The 19,466-nt window shown below is 37.7% G+C and overlaps 1 protein-coding gene across 1 annotated transcript in view; it reads right to left on the reverse strand.

Moving 5' to 3' along the window:
- Positions 1 to 1,856: 1,856 nt before the first annotated feature.
- LOC129758136 (calcium-binding protein E63-1) overlaps positions 1,857 to 19,466 on the reverse strand; it is a 263,324-nt gene continuing 245,714 nt past the window's right edge. The window contains exon 5 of the mRNA XM_055755596.1: positions 1,857 to 6,470. Within this exon, the coding sequence (XP_055611571.1) occupies positions 6,448 to 6,470 (23 nt within the window). The 3' untranslated portion in view covers positions 1,857 to 6,447. The remainder of the gene's footprint in view (positions 6,471 to 19,466) is intronic.

The following is a 19,466-nucleotide window of genomic DNA, read 5'->3' on the forward strand; positions in this document are numbered from 1 at the left end:
AATTCCACTATATCGATCATTATCGCCCGACCCAATCAGGGTAATTCCATCTTTCAGCAGATGCCGGTCACCGTTTACAACCAGATACATCTAGGGGCGCAAGAAAAGATCGTTACTTTTGGTCGCTGGAAAACCAATATAGAAAAAAATGTAAACACTAACCTGACAATCCGAGCTCATCTTGAAACCGTGTTGTTGGCCGTTCACATCAAACTCAAATCCCGGCGCGGTACTTAACTAACAAACTACGGAACCAACATAAAATTAATAACAATCTTAACCGAAATAACGCTATTTAAACACGATAATCAATCAAGAGAAAATAATTCGCACGGACAAAACGCACGGCGCCACTTTTCAAATTTTCCCGAATGAACACGGTTTGTTTACCACAGTTGATCGAAGCAACAGCATACACGCTGATGCGACTGAATACGAAATTAGGATGCGAATAACTCTTATTAGGAATTAGTATTACGCAAGGGCATATAAGTCGTATATGAGAAAAAATTGAATTTAAAAAAAAAACTTGACTCTCATATAATTGTATAAAATCAAATTGAGTATAAAAGCTTTTCAATTTTTTTTCATAATCATTGCATTTATTGCTATAGCTCAATTGGGCCGTGCATGCCTAAACACAAACAAACACATGATTCGATTCAGAACCTAATGTTAATTAGAATTGGAAAAAAAGACAAAAAAGACAAAAATGACAAAAAAGACAAAAAAGACAAAAATGACAAAAATGACAAAAATGACAAAAATGACAAAAATGACAAAAATGACAAAAATGACAAAAATGACAAAAATGACAAAAATGACAAAAATGACAAAAATGACAAAAATGACAAAAATGACAAAAATTACAAAAATGACAAAAATGACAAAAATGACAAAAATGACAAAAATGACAAAAATGACAAAAATGACAAAAATGACAAAAATGACAAAAATGACAAAAATGACAAAAATGACAAAAATGACAAAAATGACAAAAATGACAAAAATGACAAAAATGACAAAAATGACAAAAATGACAAAAATGACAAAAATGACAAAAATGACAAAAATGACAAAAATGACAAAAATGACAAAAATGACAAAAATGACAAAAATGACAAAAATGACAAAAATGACAAAAATGACAAAAATGACAAAAATGACAAAAATGACAAAAATGACAAAAATGACAAAAATTTCAAAAATGACAAAAATGACAAAAATGACAAAAAAAGACAAAAATGACAAAAATGACAAAAATGACAAAAATGACAAAAATGACAAAAATGACAAAAATTTCAAAAATGACAAAAATGACAAAAATGACAAAAAAAGACAAAAATGACAAAAATGACAAAAATGACAAAAATGACAAAAATGACAAAAATGACAAAAATGACAAAAATGACAAAAATGACAAAAATGACAAAAATGACAAAAATGACAAAAATGACAAAAATGACAAAAATGACAAAAAATGACAAAAAATGACAAAAATGACAAAAATGACAAAAATGACAAAAATGACAAAAATGACAAAAATGACAAAAATGACAAAAATGACAAAAATGACAAAAATGACAAAAATGACAAAAATGACAAAAATGACAAAAATGACAAAAATGACAAAAATGACAAAAATGACAAAAATGACAAAAATGACAAAAATGACAAAAATGACAAAAATGACAAAAATGACAAAAATGACAAAAATGACAAAAATGACAAAAAATGACAAAACATAACAAAAACTTACTCTGTTCTAATCTTAGGAATGTTTTTATTTATCCGTACCTGTTTTCCAGCGTTTTGCCTTGAAGTTTCGAAGATCAATAAAACATAACACATTTTTTTGTTAAAATAACATATGCTTTATTCCATTATTGAATGCATTTTCTGTTTTTTTATATGCATTAAAGTTGCCGCACTTTTTTGGTTTGTTCTGTTCTTTTACTCCGCCCAGCGCAGCATTACTTATACATCAGGATCGCCACATCAGTTTAGTGACTTTAATTCTTCAGCTTGAAGTTGGTAGTTGCTCTGCCGAGATTGCGTCTTTTCAATAAATACGTTTCCTCTATTTGTTTGTACGCATACAACAAATAGGTAGTCAGTTGGAGTTCAGTATTAATGTTCTTTTTTTTAATTTATTTTGATATTTTTCGCGAACTCCTTTTCACTTTGTCATTACCTTTCTTCAACATTATTTTTTCATTTTTCGAACTATAACGGCGTTCAAAATGTTGTTGTTTTTATTCGAATATTTGTTTTATTTTCGCAGCTTTGTTCTGCAATTTTTTTTTCGTGCCACACGAATGCGTTTGTATAAAGAATTTCAGAAAACAACTCAATCATTAAAACTAGCTCTCAACTCAAAAAACGGCGAATACGCTGCGCTAAGAAAAAAAAAACGTAACAATCTTTGCTTTGTTTTTTTTTTACTTTTTATTTCAATACATACAATATTTAATTTATTTTCCTGTTTGACTTCACGCTTTTCCTCGTGTCGCATTTGAATAATAAAAAAGGCCACAAATTTATTTACTCTCTTCAGTAATGCTTTTCCTTTTCTTTTAACCTGCGTTCAAAGTTGTTGTTTGCATGATTCTTCTAGTTTAAGTTCTATGAGCTTTTGTTTTGGTTTTCTTTTAATATTTTCACATTGTCTAAATCTGGGCTGTTGATAATTTTTGTTGGCTGATAATTGCCAGAACAGCTTGAAGGGTTTTTGTAGGTGGTTGGTTAGTGACTTTTTGTTTGAATTTTTTGGAACATTCTCTGTTTGGTAATTTTTCTACATACGTACGCACAAACTTTGCGATTAACGGAAGGAATCACGCAGGAAATGATATGTTAAAAATCTTGAAGCTAGGATATATTAACGTAAGTGAATTTAGTTGTGGTCTGGAAGCGTTAATCGGTAGGACTTTTTTTTATTCAAACTTCTATCCGTCTGGTGATTATTTCACACATTTAGTCGGTTGAACGGACCAAACTTGGACCGATTCGTGGCCAATTTTCCTATCTGGGATCTACCACAGTTGATTATTTTTAAACCCATCCCGATAGGAAATTGACTGCGCTTTTCTTCCGATTTAGTCGGGTCAGGTAGGGTTCGCCGTTCGATGTTTTTCTGATCAATCAGCGATTTTAGAAATCACTTTTGGGAATCGTAAATGTGTTTTGATTAACAATGGCATTTTACCATATTGGTATAGGTCATGTAATGGTGCTGTTTGAGACTTTCGATTTCCTTAAACAGGAGGTATCTTCATGTGAAAACCCATTTTGAATTTTTTAAATTCCGAATTTGAATTTTTAAGATTTTTGAAGGTTTTTAAAGGGTTCTTAGGTTTTTTAAAAGTCTGAATCTGCTCAAGTCAGGGTCATCATGTCGAAGTCAGAGGGATTTCAAGATGCTGCATGAATATTCTGTGCTGAAAGAGTCAAAGTTGGTGCTCTCGATCTGGACAGGGGTAATGTGGAATAAATGAGTTTTGACGGGGGTATTTATTTTTCAAAGAATCACTGTACCTTTTAAGAAATGTTGCTTTCTATTTCCCTCCGATGAAAATGGGCGTTGCCTCTTTTCTACACGAAGAGCTTGAACAATGTTTTGTTTCGAGTTTGTTTCCCCTATAGAAATTCGACGGTTGTTTAAAATTTTCTTCTAAAATAATCCCTCTAAAAATATTGCGAAAAAAGTTTCCGTTTTGTCTCGTTTCGATTTGTTCTTCTTCCTTTCGGCTGGCTACAAAAATCACCCTAATGGCAAGTTAATTTGCCATACAGCTTTGCTATTGTGTGTTGTCCTTTCCTCCGTGTAAAAATCAGTCAATTCAATTTTTGTTTTTTTTTTGCGTTATTGATTTGAAACCCAACTCGATCATAAATGTGTATTTCTCGTCATTTCAATCTTAATTTTATCGAGAAAACTGTGAGGTGCCTTCAAAGGCAATTCACCTTGGGTTTTGTTAGTGTTTTTTTTTTTTATTCTTTTCAATAATCATCTGGGGGTGTGGATTACAACGCGTATGTATAAAAAAGCATTCAACTTCAACTTGGTTGAAAAATATTTTTCTTGATTTCTAACGAATATTTTTTTTATTTGGTTTTGATTTGTTCACGTTTTATTTCTGTCTGTGTTATTTGCTTTTTTTCTGTTCAATAATAACAACAACTACATAACATTGTGATTCTATTTCTAGCCGAGCACACCGTACAGCTTTGATAAATGTTTTTATTTTCAACATACTTTTTATGAATGTTTATTTTGGGATGATGAAGAGAAATTTTCGGAACAAACAGACCTATTTCGAAACAAAAATATTCAGTTTTTGTTTTGAGGTAGAGCAATCTGACCAAAAATAAACCAAATTTTCTGACAGGGTAGTTACCCTATATGAAAAACATTTAACTTTTCAAACTATTCCGTCGGTTTGTGTGCCGAATTTCTGTAAAGCCTATTTCAGCTTATCCAAAATAACTTCAGAATATTTAAACTTCAAATTGATGAAGATTGATCCGATAAAAAAGTATCACAATCCAAACTTCTTAAAAAATCCAATGTCGCATTTCTGCAATTTCGAACTGCGCCGCTCGGTGTGCTCGAAGCTTCTACCTATTTATTAGCAATGAATTTGTTGTTTGTGTTTCTTTCTTTTTTTTGTCTTTGCTTCTATCGCGCCTGTTACTAAGCATTCTTTTCTTGTTGCAAATTTTTTACAATTTTTTCTGTGTACAAGGTGTGGTGGTTATCATTAGGTTGTTCATCGATATAAGTATAGGGTGGTTATAATTGCTGTTCCTCTAGAAGGTGGTTTAAGATTTTGGTTTTAAAGGTGAGGTTATGTTTAAGCTGATCTGCCATGCGTGTTTGTGTTAGTTTTTGGTTGGTGTAGGTGAATATTTCGGTACCTTTGGAAGCTTTTAGTTTTCAGATTAGAATCAACTAAAATCTCGTTTTACTAAAGTTTACGAACATTTGAATCTACCGTAAATTTGACACAAAAGTGGTTCGGGGTTTTCACGATAAAAAAAAATAGTTTTATTTAGTTTTTAAAAAACCCTAACATGTTGAAGTGTAAAAAATGTGGATCAAACTCGTGAATGAATAAAATCAATCGCGTGTTTATTGGAAAGTGCACTGAATTTTTTTTCGAAAAATAAAAAAAAACTCATGAGCGTGTTAATGTTGTCCTACGTGTAAGTTCCAATATGTTTTTTTTTCTTTGCTCGATAATATGATATCTCTCTTTAGTTTAGCAGTAAACGTATATGCTTTTCCCACATTTTCATCGTCTTAAATGTTTAGTAGTTTGCTCTCGTTTATTAATTAAGGAGTATAACAAAATCATGCTACAGAAACTCAACCCTACTTCATCCTGACAATATTTGTTTATGTGTGCCTGTGGTTTGAATCAGTCAATCTTGTTTGGAAACACATGGTATAAAGTTCAGATAATGATCGATTTTTGGTTCTTGTGGAAAAGAGGGAAGTATACAATGGTGTCCTTTCTTCATATTGGTTCCGTTTTAAACATAACCTCGAATTGTTTTTTTTTAAGAACGCAGCAACTTATTTTTGTGTATATTCTTTGGGATTATTCTAGGTAACCTGGAGTTTATGTTCATGTTCTCGATTTTTAGTTTGGTTATAGTTTTTCATCTACACTTTTAATAATTTAATTTCTCATGGATTATAACAACAACAATCAAACGAACGAAAATGGCGCCAAAATAATAAAAAAGACAACCCTAGACTATGCTTACATTCTATACATTGTTTTTTTTTGTTTCAATTCTCAAGTAACAGTTTGCACATTTAGATAACTAGACAGCTTTTTTGTAGTTTTCCCAATAATAGCATCATCAATAATATTTCCAGTCACTGGTTGTTAGTTGAAATTTCACAAAACCCTACCCCTAAAAAGTAATATGCTAAGATTTTGACTCATCGCGAGTTAACCTAAAAAGTTCGAAACCTTAACAAACGGAAAGTTCAAACTATGTGTGTGTCTTTATTCCTATATCGTTAGAGGCAAAAACTTAAAACCGAAATCCTAAGCATCTCGTCATCCTCTACTAGCTTGCTTATATAACTCGGAGCGCTCCAAACAAACAGGTAAAATCTCGCTCTTTCCAAAGCCTCGTGGGGACTGGGAATACATGCATATGTATAAATATTAAGATATCACACTCGTTCCTGCACGCAAATATGTGTTCATACGCGGTCCTCCCAATCCATATTAACAATTTTTTTATTCACTTCAGCTCCCATAATAACGCAAGAGTTTTCTGCCTGCTAACCATCAGCCGACGTCGTAGAACCACACTGTTAACCAGCATCTATTTTAAAGGTGGTTAGCATCCGAATTCGATGGGTTGCGATAGTAAGGTGTGTGGATTTGAGTCGTATTCTTGTCGGATCGAATCGGAGCTTACTTACAGCAGCAGTCGAGCGAATTCTGGAAGAAAATTAAGGTTTTCGATTAGTAGATATCTGATATACGCTCTTAAGACCGGGACTAATTTGTTTTGAATTTATTCCCAGGCATTAGAAAAGACTTAACGGTTTTTTTAAATAATTTATTTACTTCTTGTAACATTAAGATCTACCAAACGTATACGCTTCAGTCACTGAATTTGTGATTCTCTTTGTTGTATGCCAAAAATTCAACTGGCACAACTTATTGTTAAACCTTGTTTTGTTTTTAAGTGTAAATTTCAATCTATTCATTCACTCTCTGGAGCCACCGGTTATTTTAGATGAATATGTAATTACTGGCTTCAAAAACGTTGCGCAAAACCAATACCAGAATTGGCTTCGATCGATGTTGGAGGAGTTGTAATCGAGGTTGCTGAAAAAAATGTTTTTGCTAAAAAAATCTGACTTTCTGTGATTTGTCCCAAAAATTCTGTGATGGTTTTTGTTATCGAAAAAGCATAAATTTTTTTTGAAAAGTCATGACGAAATAAGCCTGTTTACATTATATTTAAGAAAAAATTATTTTGATTACCAATCTTACCATATTTTTCCAAACAAAAGTTTCAAATCCAAAATTTATGTTGTCATAAAATTTATAATTTAGGAAATACGAACGAAATTCGAAAAATCTGTAAAATCCGTGTATGTTTCCAAAATTCTGTGAAATTATAGATTTTTCTGTGATTTGGCATCCGTGATTGTAACGCAGTTAGAAAAATACCTAACAAATATAAGAAACATCGGTTTATTGCGATAACTTGAACGGACCAAACAGAATCGAGAAGCCGCTATTTTATCGGATAGGATATTTTTAGGTCACATTTCGTCCGTGGCGAACTGTTGTTGAGAAATTTCGACAACATGGCTCTTTGAGCCAAACATTGAACACAATTTTCTATGAACAGTCATGTCAGTGTAATCAGTGATGTTAACTCATCCAAATTCATTGAAAAACATTGCCATTTCAGAGATGAAATAGTTTAGAAAAAAAAACAACAAAAAATTGCTTTTTCTAAGCGAAATTGAGTAGTTGATTGAAGCAATTGCTTCAATTGGTGTGAATTAGGTTTTCTTTTGACAACTATTTTCTCAGAAACGAGCTTTTCGCAACGAGAATCACACTTCCAATTTTTCTGATCGGTTTCTGTTACTGCTTCGTTGACTTTACCAAGAAAATGACATTTTTTACTGATTAGATAGCTTGGTAGCTGAAAGATTACTGACCAAAACGTATGTTCTAAAGTTTTAGTAAAAATTTTAAAAAGTAAATATTTATTCATACCAGACTAAGCAAATGTTTTGGACGTTTGCTTTGTTTTGTTTGATTTTAAAAACTACCCAAGCATTTCCTAATTGTATTATTATCACAAAATTTGCCTCGGTTCAAATTTGCCACATTATAAGGGAGACTCTTCCCTATCCAACGCACTATTTACGAAAAACTCTAACGGGGGGTCAAGAAAAACTTAAAAAAAAGATTTGTGAACGAAACACATGAACAAATTGAATAATTTTCAGTTATGATTATTTCTTAAAAGTTCAAATTTTTCATTTTCAATCTGAATTGTATTCAAATTCCTTCGAAACATTTTCATGAAAAAGATTTTAAACAAAAAAATGTTGGACATTTTGGAATTATGAATTAAAAATTTCTGAAATTAGTTGTAAAAATATCTGGCAATACTTTGAAACAAATTACGAAAATGTATAAATGAAGGTGTAATTTCTTCAACCATTTTCATTGAAGACAGAATACAGTTTTGAGTTGAGTGGAGGAATTTAGAACTTAATCATTCTGCATTATATTGTTTTCCCCTAAAAAAAAAACAATAGGAATGATTTTCTAACTTGATTTCATTAGGTTTCAGAAATGTGACGGGGCTTTACTGAGAGGAGAATATTTTTTTAAGAATTAAAATTTATAATACTGAGTGTTTATTCTCACTTCCTTCTTGCCGGTCTGAATTGAGCGTTCCTTTAGATTTCTAGAGAAAAAACTGGTCCTGAATAGATGAACTACGTTTTAAATTCGAAAATCATATTGAAATAAGAATATGAAAAAATGTAGCTCATGGGTGGCCAAGATTTCCAATAGGCGGGCTAAAATTCAGAACCGAGACTTGCTTGCTGGCCACTCAACATTTTTTTTAGTATAAAGTGCAAAAGTCAGTGTGTTACCTTAAGTATAAATTTAGCCAAATATTTTTTTACATATTCTAAAAACAGATTGTGGCAGAAAGATTTCCTCAATTCAGAGCAGAGGTTTTAACCAGTTCTTCTTTATTTGAGCGAAACAGATTTTATTTTAGAGATTTTAAACTAAAAAAAAATCTCTAAAAAAAAAGAAATCTGTTTTGATCAAATAAAGAAGAACTTGTTTTTTTTTAGAGTTTTTAAACTTGTTGGCGGACCCGAATGCTAAAAATGGTCCTAAATAAATTAAAAAAAAAAATGTTGGGCTTATTCATTCTATTTGATCGTTATGATTGTTTGATCGTTAGGTTACTAAAGTGAAAATTAGGTCAGTTTCATGGTTTTTCACATTTGAAAAATCAAATCATGGTAAATATTTATTTATTTAACTGATAAAACAACTCTGGAAGACGGGATTGTTCCAAACAAAATAACCTTCGTAAGCTTTTGCATTTCAGATGAAATTTTCTTACGCTCTTTAAGCATAATAATAAAAATTAATATAAAAAGTGCACTTCCGTGTTACGTTCTTGTGTTGTTCTTAGTGAAAAATTCATCATTTACTCATACCTAATCTAATAGTTTAAAATTTTGATGATCGTTCGTTTCAAATTTTCCATTTGACTGAATTTAAATTCGAGAAGTAGGAAATCCGTTCATAAAAAGGAGAAAAAAAAAATAATTTGATTTTTTTTTCAAGTTATCATTGTTATTTTAGGCCCTCAAAGCCAAAAGGGTGTAAGTGACAAAATGGACGATTTTGAGTTAATGATTCCAATCGATTGCTATCAAAATCAAACAATATTTTCCGCGTGAGCATCCATGGCGTCGAATGAAAAGAAATGTAAACAGAGAGTTTATTACAAAAAAAATTCTTAAACTGACATAAAGTCGCAACTTCTTTCCATTTGTAATATTTGTAGCCCAGACAACAATTTTTTTATGTGATATACAAATTTTAGAGTTGTTGTGATGACTTTTGCAGTAGTTTTCTGTGAGTTTTGAGGATGTTTCATACGACGTAATGAAAGCTCACACAGAATTCGATGAAATTTCGAATTTTAGATTTTTTTAAATTCTTTAACATTCAAATGAAAATCAATAATTCTTGAGAAATATATGGTCGAACACAACCATTTAAACGCTTGTTTTCTCGAAATAAGTTTTTATGCACTTTTATACCCCTTTGGCTCAAAGCACATCATTTTTCCTCTTTGAAATAATAAAAAAAAAAACAAGAAAGAGCAAATTATTAGAAATAAAAAATATATATTTTTATAAAAGTCGCCCTTCTCCGTAATTTGTAAGTACCAAATTAGTTTAAGTTCAAAGTTAGATAAATTTTACCTAACTGAATATATTAATTGCAGAGTCTGGCTTATTTTTGCTGAACTTACAGATAAAAAAGCTCCACTATCTGAAGGAAACTTTAAATCAGCCAACTTACTTGTCAAATTGTCTTTGGTGAAGCTTGTTTATCCGTTAGTAAACCACAAATTTGGAGAGTTAATTAATTTTCTAACAAAAATAAAGCACATTAATTTGCGATCACCATTTCAATGCCCAACACTGTCCATTAGTTTATATACCATTGCACGTAAATAAAAAATACGTTACCAATACTAAGATATGTAATTTTGGTTTAATTTATTTTGTTTTACCTTTAAGGGCGCCCGCACAATAGCCCGTCGGACGTCGCGTCGCGTTGACATTTCATTTTGGGGATTCCGTTTTCCGGTTGAGCCACCAACCACAATGGTGCGTCGCGTCAGTGACAGCATTGTACTAAAACGCTAAATTTGTTCTAAACAGCAGCTTTCTCCAGCGTCGACGTTTTCGTTTTGAAATAAACCAAAATTCTATCGCGTCAGCCGGGTTTTGAATATTCCTTTTTTATGCTTTTTTGTCAAAGTTTGACACAAATATACTCAAAAATAAAATTATCGTCATTTATCTGTGTTTTGTAATGTTAGGCACCCCGAGTTTTGTCTCAAAAATTATGGAAAGCCTTGTCAGTGGACGCTGTATTGTGCTGCAAAAAATTCCCAGTGCGTCGCGTCAGCATTTTAGTACTCAATGACAGCGTGCTATTGTGCGGGCGCCTTTTATCTGTTGAAGTTTAGTACAAATAAAGTGCAGAGTTTTTATATTTTTTTAGTTGAATAATTTTTATTGGTAAACAAAGTTTAGAAAATAAATTTCAAATTAAAAATAGTAGAAGTTTTGTACCAATATAACTCTAATAATGATGTGATTACAATATAATGTGATAGCTTTACAATCTAGATTAGGGTTACCATATCCTGCAATGCCAAAAAGAGTACATTTAGAAAAACTTCCAAAATTATAAAGACAAACACAATTTATTCAAAAACCATGATGATTTCTTTTAGGTCTTTCAAATACCACCAATTTGTTGCAAGATATGTGACTAACATGACAAATGTACACTATTTAAAGTTGAATTATTCAAAATTTGATAAAAAACTGCATTTTTCAAAAAGTTTTTCACTGAGGCATTTATTTTCTATTGGTAGCCATCCTTTGACACATTCAACGAAAGATGCAAAACTGAAGTGTTGTGCAACGAATGTATACAAAGTTGGATCTTTTGTATTTATGAGAATACAATGTTCATGTATCGGAAGAAATTTCCCCAAAAAAAAGGGTACATTTCGTAAAATTTTACAAAAAGAAGAGTACGGTCGTTTTTCGATCGACGGCGTATGGTATCCCTAAACTAGATTTCAATTGTTTTGAGCTTCTGTTTTACTCATTGATTTTTTTTTGAACTTAAGCTGTGTTGAGCGTGTAAAAACTGCGCGACTCGGCAGCCCTTGTCAGAAAGTGTGCGCGAGATAGGCCATCACGAAAGGGGGAAAAAACATAAACAAAAACAGGCGGGAGATAGTTGGAAATCTGTAGCGTCTGTAGTACGGAGTATTAAAACTTAAAAGTATTTCCTAATCCTAATAGTACGGATATTTCTTAAAACTAGTAGTACGGGAGTGACTGATTATAATTATTCAAACCTCTAAAAGGTGAAACAGTGAGTACAAAACGAATCCGCTGAAGAAATTATTTGCTAAATGTAATCAAACACACATAGGTCACGTACGAGGAAATTAACCTACAAACTAGGTTCAGGACGATTTCGATCAGCTTTAATTATAGCCAAACAACTGTATTGTAAATCGTAAGTAGTAAACCGATATTCTAAATTAGTCAGCCTAACAATTATGTTCTTAAAACTAAGGTTCCGGACGGAAATTAAAAAGCGATTGTCATTCGCCGATCCGAACAAGTGTGAGCAAGTGTGAGAGCCCGAGTAGAAGAAAACTAAATGTAAGTTTTCAGCTAACAATTGTTTAGGACTCTAAATTAATAAAATGTGAAATATTTTAGCTTCAAGCTGCTACAATCGAGAAAGGCTGCTTTGAGGATTCTTTTCTTATCCGAACACTTGAAGATTTACAATCTTCCGGACATAACCTCAAGATGTCGGATCCGGCGAATGATACGATCAGGAATGTGGAGAAATCGGTCAACAATCGCAACTGCATGTATTGCGAGGAAGTTGATAGTGAAGATGACATGGTCCAATGCGACATGTGTAGCTTTTGGAGCCACTATCAATGTGCGGGAGTTACCGAGGCAGTGAAGAGTGTGCCATGGAACTGCACGAAATGCAGTAATTTATTGCACGTTCCCAAAATAAGGAAACCAGTTAAAAAGAACGTTTCCAAACGGACGGGAAGTGCCAAAAGCGATGTCGGAACGGAGCTTCGAGAAGGTCGGCCATCGATTCAAGAATCTCTGAGCCTTCTCGAACAAGAATCGGCTGCAATCGAGCAGCAACTGCAGGAGGAAAAAATGCTGCACGACAGACGCTTGGAATTGGAGAGATCGGTGAACGAGAAAAGGCGTGCACTACAACAAAAGATGCAGGAGGAGAAACTTCGCCAGGAGAAGCTGCAACTGGAACAGCAGTTGGCGGACCACAAGGACTTCTTGATCCGGCAGAAGCAGATGCGCGACCAGTTCCGGAAAATGAAAGCCGATCTGAGTCAGGAGTTTGAGAGCGAAGAAGAAGACAGCGATCCGGATGTTGGTTCCACGAAGACGAAGGCGTGGGTAGAGACGCAAGAAGATCCCCGCGGAGCTTACCCCAAGAAGCCGGCAGCAGCGCCAAGGAGTTTCCCTCTCACTGTGCGTAACGCGTTGGTGGAACGGCATGGCGAGACAGATTCGGAACAGAGCGGGATTGGACTAGGCAAATCGTTTCAAAGAGCTGTTGGAGCACTATTTGAAGGCAAATGGATCGCAACAGGAGCCGGAAGCATCCGAACCGGAAGAGTGTGAGCTGGAAAAGCTTGAACAGGCTTTGATTAGGAAGTTGTTAGAACGTAACACGTTAGGACGAGCTTGTAGTGTTAGTTCAGGGCCGACTAAAGAACAGTTGGCTGCACGACAAGCTGCGTCCAAACATCTTCCTACTTTTCGAGGCGAGCCAGAGGTGTGGCCCCAATTCATCAGCTGCTTCGAATACACCACGGAGGCGTGTGGGTACACCAATACCGACAATTTGAAGAGACTTCAAGACAGCCTTCAAGGACTAGCCAAGGAAGCAGTACAAAGCCGATTGCTCATGCCTGAGTCGGTGCCTGAGGTCATCGAAGATCTGCGTCAACTGTTCGGTAATCCGGAAAAGCTGTTGAAGTCACTGATGGCGAAAGTGCGGAAGGTACAAGCCCCTCGAGTGGACAAATTAGAGTCGTTCCTGTACTTCGGGATCACGGTAAAGCAGTTGTGTGATCACCTTGTTGCGGCCAAGCTACACGACCACTTGAGCAACCCCATGCTGGTAGCGGAACTCGTCGATAAGCTGCCATCCGATTATCAATTGGATTGGGTACGCTTTAAGAGAGGTAGGACTGATCTTCCTCTTCGTATGTTTGCTGATTTCATGAAGGGAATCGTGTCGGAAGTTTCTGAGGTGGCTGACTTCAACGGGGAGCAGAACACTGCGGTTGCGGAAGGACGGCGAATGTACAAAAGGAAGGAGCGCGTGAATACCCACGACACTAAAGTGTTTCCGGTCGTGCAGAATACGATGCCGGCGAGAACGAGAAAACCCTGCCCGATGTGCAATCGCACAGACCACAAACTAAGGTTCTGTGACGATTTTTCGTCGATGTCATTACCGGATCGTCAAAGGTTGGTCGATAGACTCAAGCTGTGCAACATTTGTCTGTGTGACCATGGGAAGATGAAGTGCACTTTCAAAGTACGGTGCGAGATACGGAGCTGCAAAGGAAACCACCACACGCTGCTGCACAGGCACGAGGAAGCAGTTAACGTTACCGTGGCGGAATGCAACCCACATTATAATGTCGATCGGTCAGTAATCTTCCGAATGATACCGATTACTTTGCATCATGGAGGAAAGGCGGTTCAAACCTTGGCGTTCCTGGACGAAGGAGCTTCAACAACACTTGTTGAGAGCTCTCTAGCAGAATCGTTGGGCGTCGAGGGAACTCCGGAACCCCTGGTCATCGTGTGGACAGGAAATGTTAAGCGGAATGAAGATAGTTCGAGGAAAATCGACCTGCTGGTATCTGCCGTGGATTCTCGTAGAAAGTTCATGATGTCGTCTGCCCACACTGTCGGAGAATTGAAGCTGCCTCTACATAAGGCCTGTTACAGAAGCATCGTAGATAAATATCACCACTTAGATGGAGTTCCTTTGTCGAGTACCAAAATGGAAGTTCCCAGAGTTCTTATAGGCCTCGACAACCTACATCTATTCGCCCCTCTGGAGTCCAAGGTTGGTGCCCCGGGAGAACCGATAGCCGTACGTTCAGCGCTGGGTTGGGCAATTTACGGTCCTGATTCGAAACTTGAGCAGCAGCAGTATCACTATTTGAACCATCATCTTGTTCAAAGCTTGAACAATCGTCAGCTTCACGATCTGATGGCGGAGCAGTACGCTCAGGAAGAGCTTCATGTAGCACAAGGCAACCCCATAGAATCGAAGGAAATCCGGAGAGCCCGTGAGACCCTTGAATCGACAACTGTCCGAGTAGGAGACCGCTTCGAAACGGGGCTACTTTGGAAGCAGGAGCCTGTTTTTCCAGATAGCTATCCGATGGCGCTGAACCGACTGAAGAGCCTGGAACGACGTTTTCAACGAGAGCCGCATATGAAGCAGAACGTGAATCAGCAGATTGAATACTACCTGACCAAAGGTTACTGTCATAAGGCCACGGCAGAAGAGCTGAAGAGTACCAATCCTTCTTCCGTGTGGTATCTTCCTCTTAATGTCGTGCTGAATCCTAAGAAACCGCATAAGGTACGTTTGGTGTGGGACGCGGCGGCCAAATCGCAGGGTGTTTCTCTCAATTCGTATCTGCTCAAAGGCCCCGATCTATTGGCATCACTTCCGGCGGTCATCAGCAAGTTTCGAGAGCGACGAGTTGCAGTGGGAGGTGACATCAAAGAGATGTACCATCAGCTCAGGATTAGAGACGCAGACAAGCAGGCGCAAAGGTTTCCTTTCCGGTTCCCGGAAGACGATCATCCTACCGTTTTCGTCATGGACGTGGCCACCTTCGGCGCTGCCAGTTCTCCATGCTCGGCGCAATACGTCAAGAACCTGAATGCCCAGCAGTTTTCCACTCGTTATCCAGCAGCAGCACAGGCCATCGTTCACCGCCATTATGTCGATGACTACTACGACAGCTTCGACACCGAAGAGGAAGCCATCGAGCGAACCAGGGAGGTACGTTGGATCCACTCGAAAGGTGGATTCGAGATCACCAACTGGACGTCTAATTCTACAGCTGTTCTTCGAAGTTTGGGAGTGGGTGGTGGCTCCAGAGAGTCAATCCATTTGAACCAAGACAAGGTGACGGATTACGAACGAGTTCTCGGCATCATGTGGGACACACAGAACGACGTGTTTTCCTTTGCGGTACCCACAAACGCAGCAGCTACAGAGGCAGAACCACCAAAGAAAAGGGGAGTCCTGAGCACGGTCATGTCGCTGTTCGATCCAATCGGCCTGTTAGCTCCATTTACGGTGTTAGGAAAGATGCTCATGCAAGACCTGTGGCGAGCGGGTTGCGACTGGGACCAGCGAATCGACGGAGAGTGCCTGGATAAGTGGCGACAGTGGGTCGCAATGTTTTCTCTGGTCGAGGGTGTTCGGATTCCAAGATGCAACTTTGGATCGACACCTTCTGACCGATTTGGCCAAATACAGCTACATATCTTCAGTGATGCCGGGGAGAATGCGTACGGAAGTGTTGCGTATCTACGGATTTGTGTGGACAATAATGTTAAATGTTCGTTGGTGATGGCTCGATCGAAAGTAGCACCGATAAAACTTCTTTCCATTCCACGGCTTGAACTGAAAGCAGCAGTCTTGGGAGCGCACCTGAGTGACACCGTTAAGAACAACCATTCCCTTCCTATTCATCAAATCTTCTACTGGAGTGATTCTCGTACCGTTCTCCCCTGGATTCAATCCGACCAACGTCGTTATCAGCCGTTCGTCGGCTTTCGAATCGGAGAAATTCTGAGCCTCTCCAAGCTGACAGACTGGCGCTACGTTCCGACCAAGCTAAATGTAGCAGATTCGCTCACCAAATGGGGTCGTCTTCCGGATCTTTCGAGCGAAGGTTCATGGTTTCGTGGCCCGGAGTTCCTGTACCAGCAGCCGTCGGAATGGCCTCAACAGAATCTTCCCGCTGCAAATACACGAACGGAAATCAAGGCAATACACCTTTTTCACGGTGTTGAGCTTCCAAGTTGCTTTATCGACGTGACTAGATTTTCGAAGTGGAATGTTGCAGTTCGCACCGTGGCATGCATTTTCCGATTCATCTCCAACTGCCGGCGCCGAGCCGCTGGCAAATCCATCGAAGCAGTCCTTTCGACTCCAAAGCTTAAAAAGCTCACCAAGGTTGAAATTCCCTTTGTAGTGGTTCCGTTGCGGCAAGACGAGCATCGATGTGCCGAAAATACTCTCTTCAGGTTGGCTCAGAGCGAGTCGTACAGCGACGAAATCAAGATATTGGAGAAGAATGCAGAATTACCTTTTCAAAATTGGTTTCCACTAGAAAAGTCCAGCCCTCTCTACAAGCTTGTGCCCTTGATCGACGCCGATGGTGTGTTGAGGATGGAAGGTCGTTCTGAAAAGGCAGAGTTCCTCCCTTTCGATCTTCGCTTTCCAATAATTCTACCAAGATCTCACTACGTTACGGATCTTTTAATTCAACAATACCATGAAAGGTTTGGGCATGGATTTCGAGAGACGGTGAAGAATGAAATCAAGCAACGTTTTCTGATTAGCGGTCTTACCAATTCGATAAGACGAACCGAACGAAGCTGCGTGTGGTGTAAGGTCCGAAAATGTCTGCCGAAGAATCCACGAATGGCTGCACTTCCTGTACAAAGATTAACTCCATTTAAACGTCCATTTAACTTCGTGGGCATTGATTACCTGGGTCCTGTTGAAGTCGTCGTCGGCCGCCGCAGAGAAAAACGCTGGGTTGCGGTGTTCACGTGCATGGTTGTTAGAGCGGTGCATTTGGAAGTTGTCCACAGTCTTACCGCGCAATCATGCATCATGGCGATCCGCCGTTTCATCAGCCGCCGAGGTCCAGCCTCCGAATACTTCACAGACAACGGGACGAACTTCCGAGGTGCGAGTAAGGAGATAATCCAACGGGTACGAGAAATTGATGCTGTTTGTGCCGATGAATTTACGACTGCTATCACGAGTTGGCACTTCATCCCACCTGGAACACCCCACATGGGAGGGGCGTGGGAAAGGATGGTGCGCTCGGTGAAGCAAGTCATGGCCACTTTGGACGACGGGCGTCGATTGAACGACGAAATCCTCCTGACTACGCTTGCTGAAACTGAGGACATGATCAACAGCCGGCCCCTAACTCTTGTAACCACGGACTCGAGAATGGGTGCACTTTGTCCAAATGTCTTCCTGCGAGGTTCAGATCCCAACGAGCCGCATGAAGTCATTCTACCTACGCATCCTGCAGAAGCACTTCGGGATGCTTACAAGAGATCGCAGCAGCTGTCCGACGAGTTATGGAAGCGATGGATAAGAGAGTACGTGCCGACAGTCAACCAACGGTCCAAGTGGTTCTCCGAAACAAATCCTCTAAAGAAAGGAGATCTCGTATACGTGGTCGAAGGCAGTCGACGCAAAGCATGGGTTCGAGGAATCATCGAGGAGCCGATCGTTTCTGGAGACGGGAGGGTCCGTCAAGCTTTGGTACGCACAGCTGGTGGTGTTTTTCGACGTGGAACGGCGAATCTGGCGGTACTAGAGATTGCTGACAGAGTCCAGACGGTGGGTCCAGAGAGTGCCGCTCATCAAGCAAATTCTGATACTGGTGGTAACGCTGATCCGGTGGCCCCAGAGAGTGAATCCGGACCAGGTTTACGGGTGGGGGACTGTTGAGCGTGTAAAAACTGCGCGACTCGGCAGCCCTTGTCAGAAAGTGTGCGCGAGATAGGCCATCACGAAAGGGGGAAAAAACATAAACCAAAACAGGCGGGAGATAGTTGGAAATCTGTAGCGTCTGTAGTACGGAGTATTAAAACTTAAAAGTATTTCCTAATCCTAATAGTACGGATATTTCTTAAAACTAGTAGTACGGGAGTGACTGATTATAATTATTCAAACCTCTAAAAGGTGAAACAGTGAGTACAAAACGAATCCGCTGAAGAAATTATTTGCTAAATGTAATCAAACACACATAGGTCACGTACGAGGAAATTAACCTACAAACTAGGTTCAGGACGATTTCGATCAGCTTTAATTATAGCCAAACAACTGTATTGTAAATCGTAAGTAGTAAACCGATATTCTAAATTAGTCAGCCTAACAATTATGTTCTTAAAACTAAGGTTCCGGACGGAAATTAAAAAGCGATTGTCATTCGCCGATCCGAACAAGTGTGAGCAAGTGTGAGAGCCCGAGTAGAAGAAAACTAAATGTAAGTTTTCAGCTAACAATTGTTTAGGACTCTAAATTAATAAAATGTGAAATATTTTAGCTTCAAGCTGCTACAATCGAGAAAGGCTGCTTTGAGGATTCTTTTCTTATCCGAACAAGCTGACAAATGAAATTAGAACTTCGGACAACAAAATCAAAAAAATACTAAATTTATGTTTTGATATAATCTTGTGAGTAATTTTGAAATACGGTAAATTTTCAGCTCTAAATAAATATAAATAGTTTTTTACTTTCTCATTATCATTCTGAGTTAATCAAGTTCTTTCGTTGATTATAAGCATATCTCCCTGACGCCTTCCAAACTTCTCAAAAATTATACTGAATAGTTCCGCTTGAAGACTCTCAACTCTCCCAGAATAGTGGATGCCATTTTCAATACCACTGGGATGAAGTAAGTAAATAACAAATATTTATTGCATAATAAGTGATTGCAAATAATGTGTAAAATGTTGTAAAAACTGAAGAATATAAGAATGTTTCTCTTGTGCTTGATATAATCGTTTGTTTTTTTAAATGATGTAAAAGAAAAACATTAAATTTTGAAAAAGCTTCGCGGACCACAAAAAGACAGACGCGGGCCACAACCACACATGATACAGATTAAAGCTTTTAATAAATCCATCAAACACGTTGTGACAACTTACGATAATCTATATAATAAATACGCCGGAGAAAATATCAAATTTTATATAAAACTTCGATAACTTAGTTAAACATTCGAGCAAGTTTTAGAGC

This window comes from Uranotaenia lowii, chromosome 3 (genome assembly GCF_029784155.1).
Source record: "Uranotaenia lowii strain MFRU-FL chromosome 3, ASM2978415v1, whole genome shotgun sequence".
In the NCBI taxonomy this organism is placed as follows: Eukaryota; Metazoa; Arthropoda; class Insecta; order Diptera; family Culicidae; genus Uranotaenia; species Uranotaenia lowii.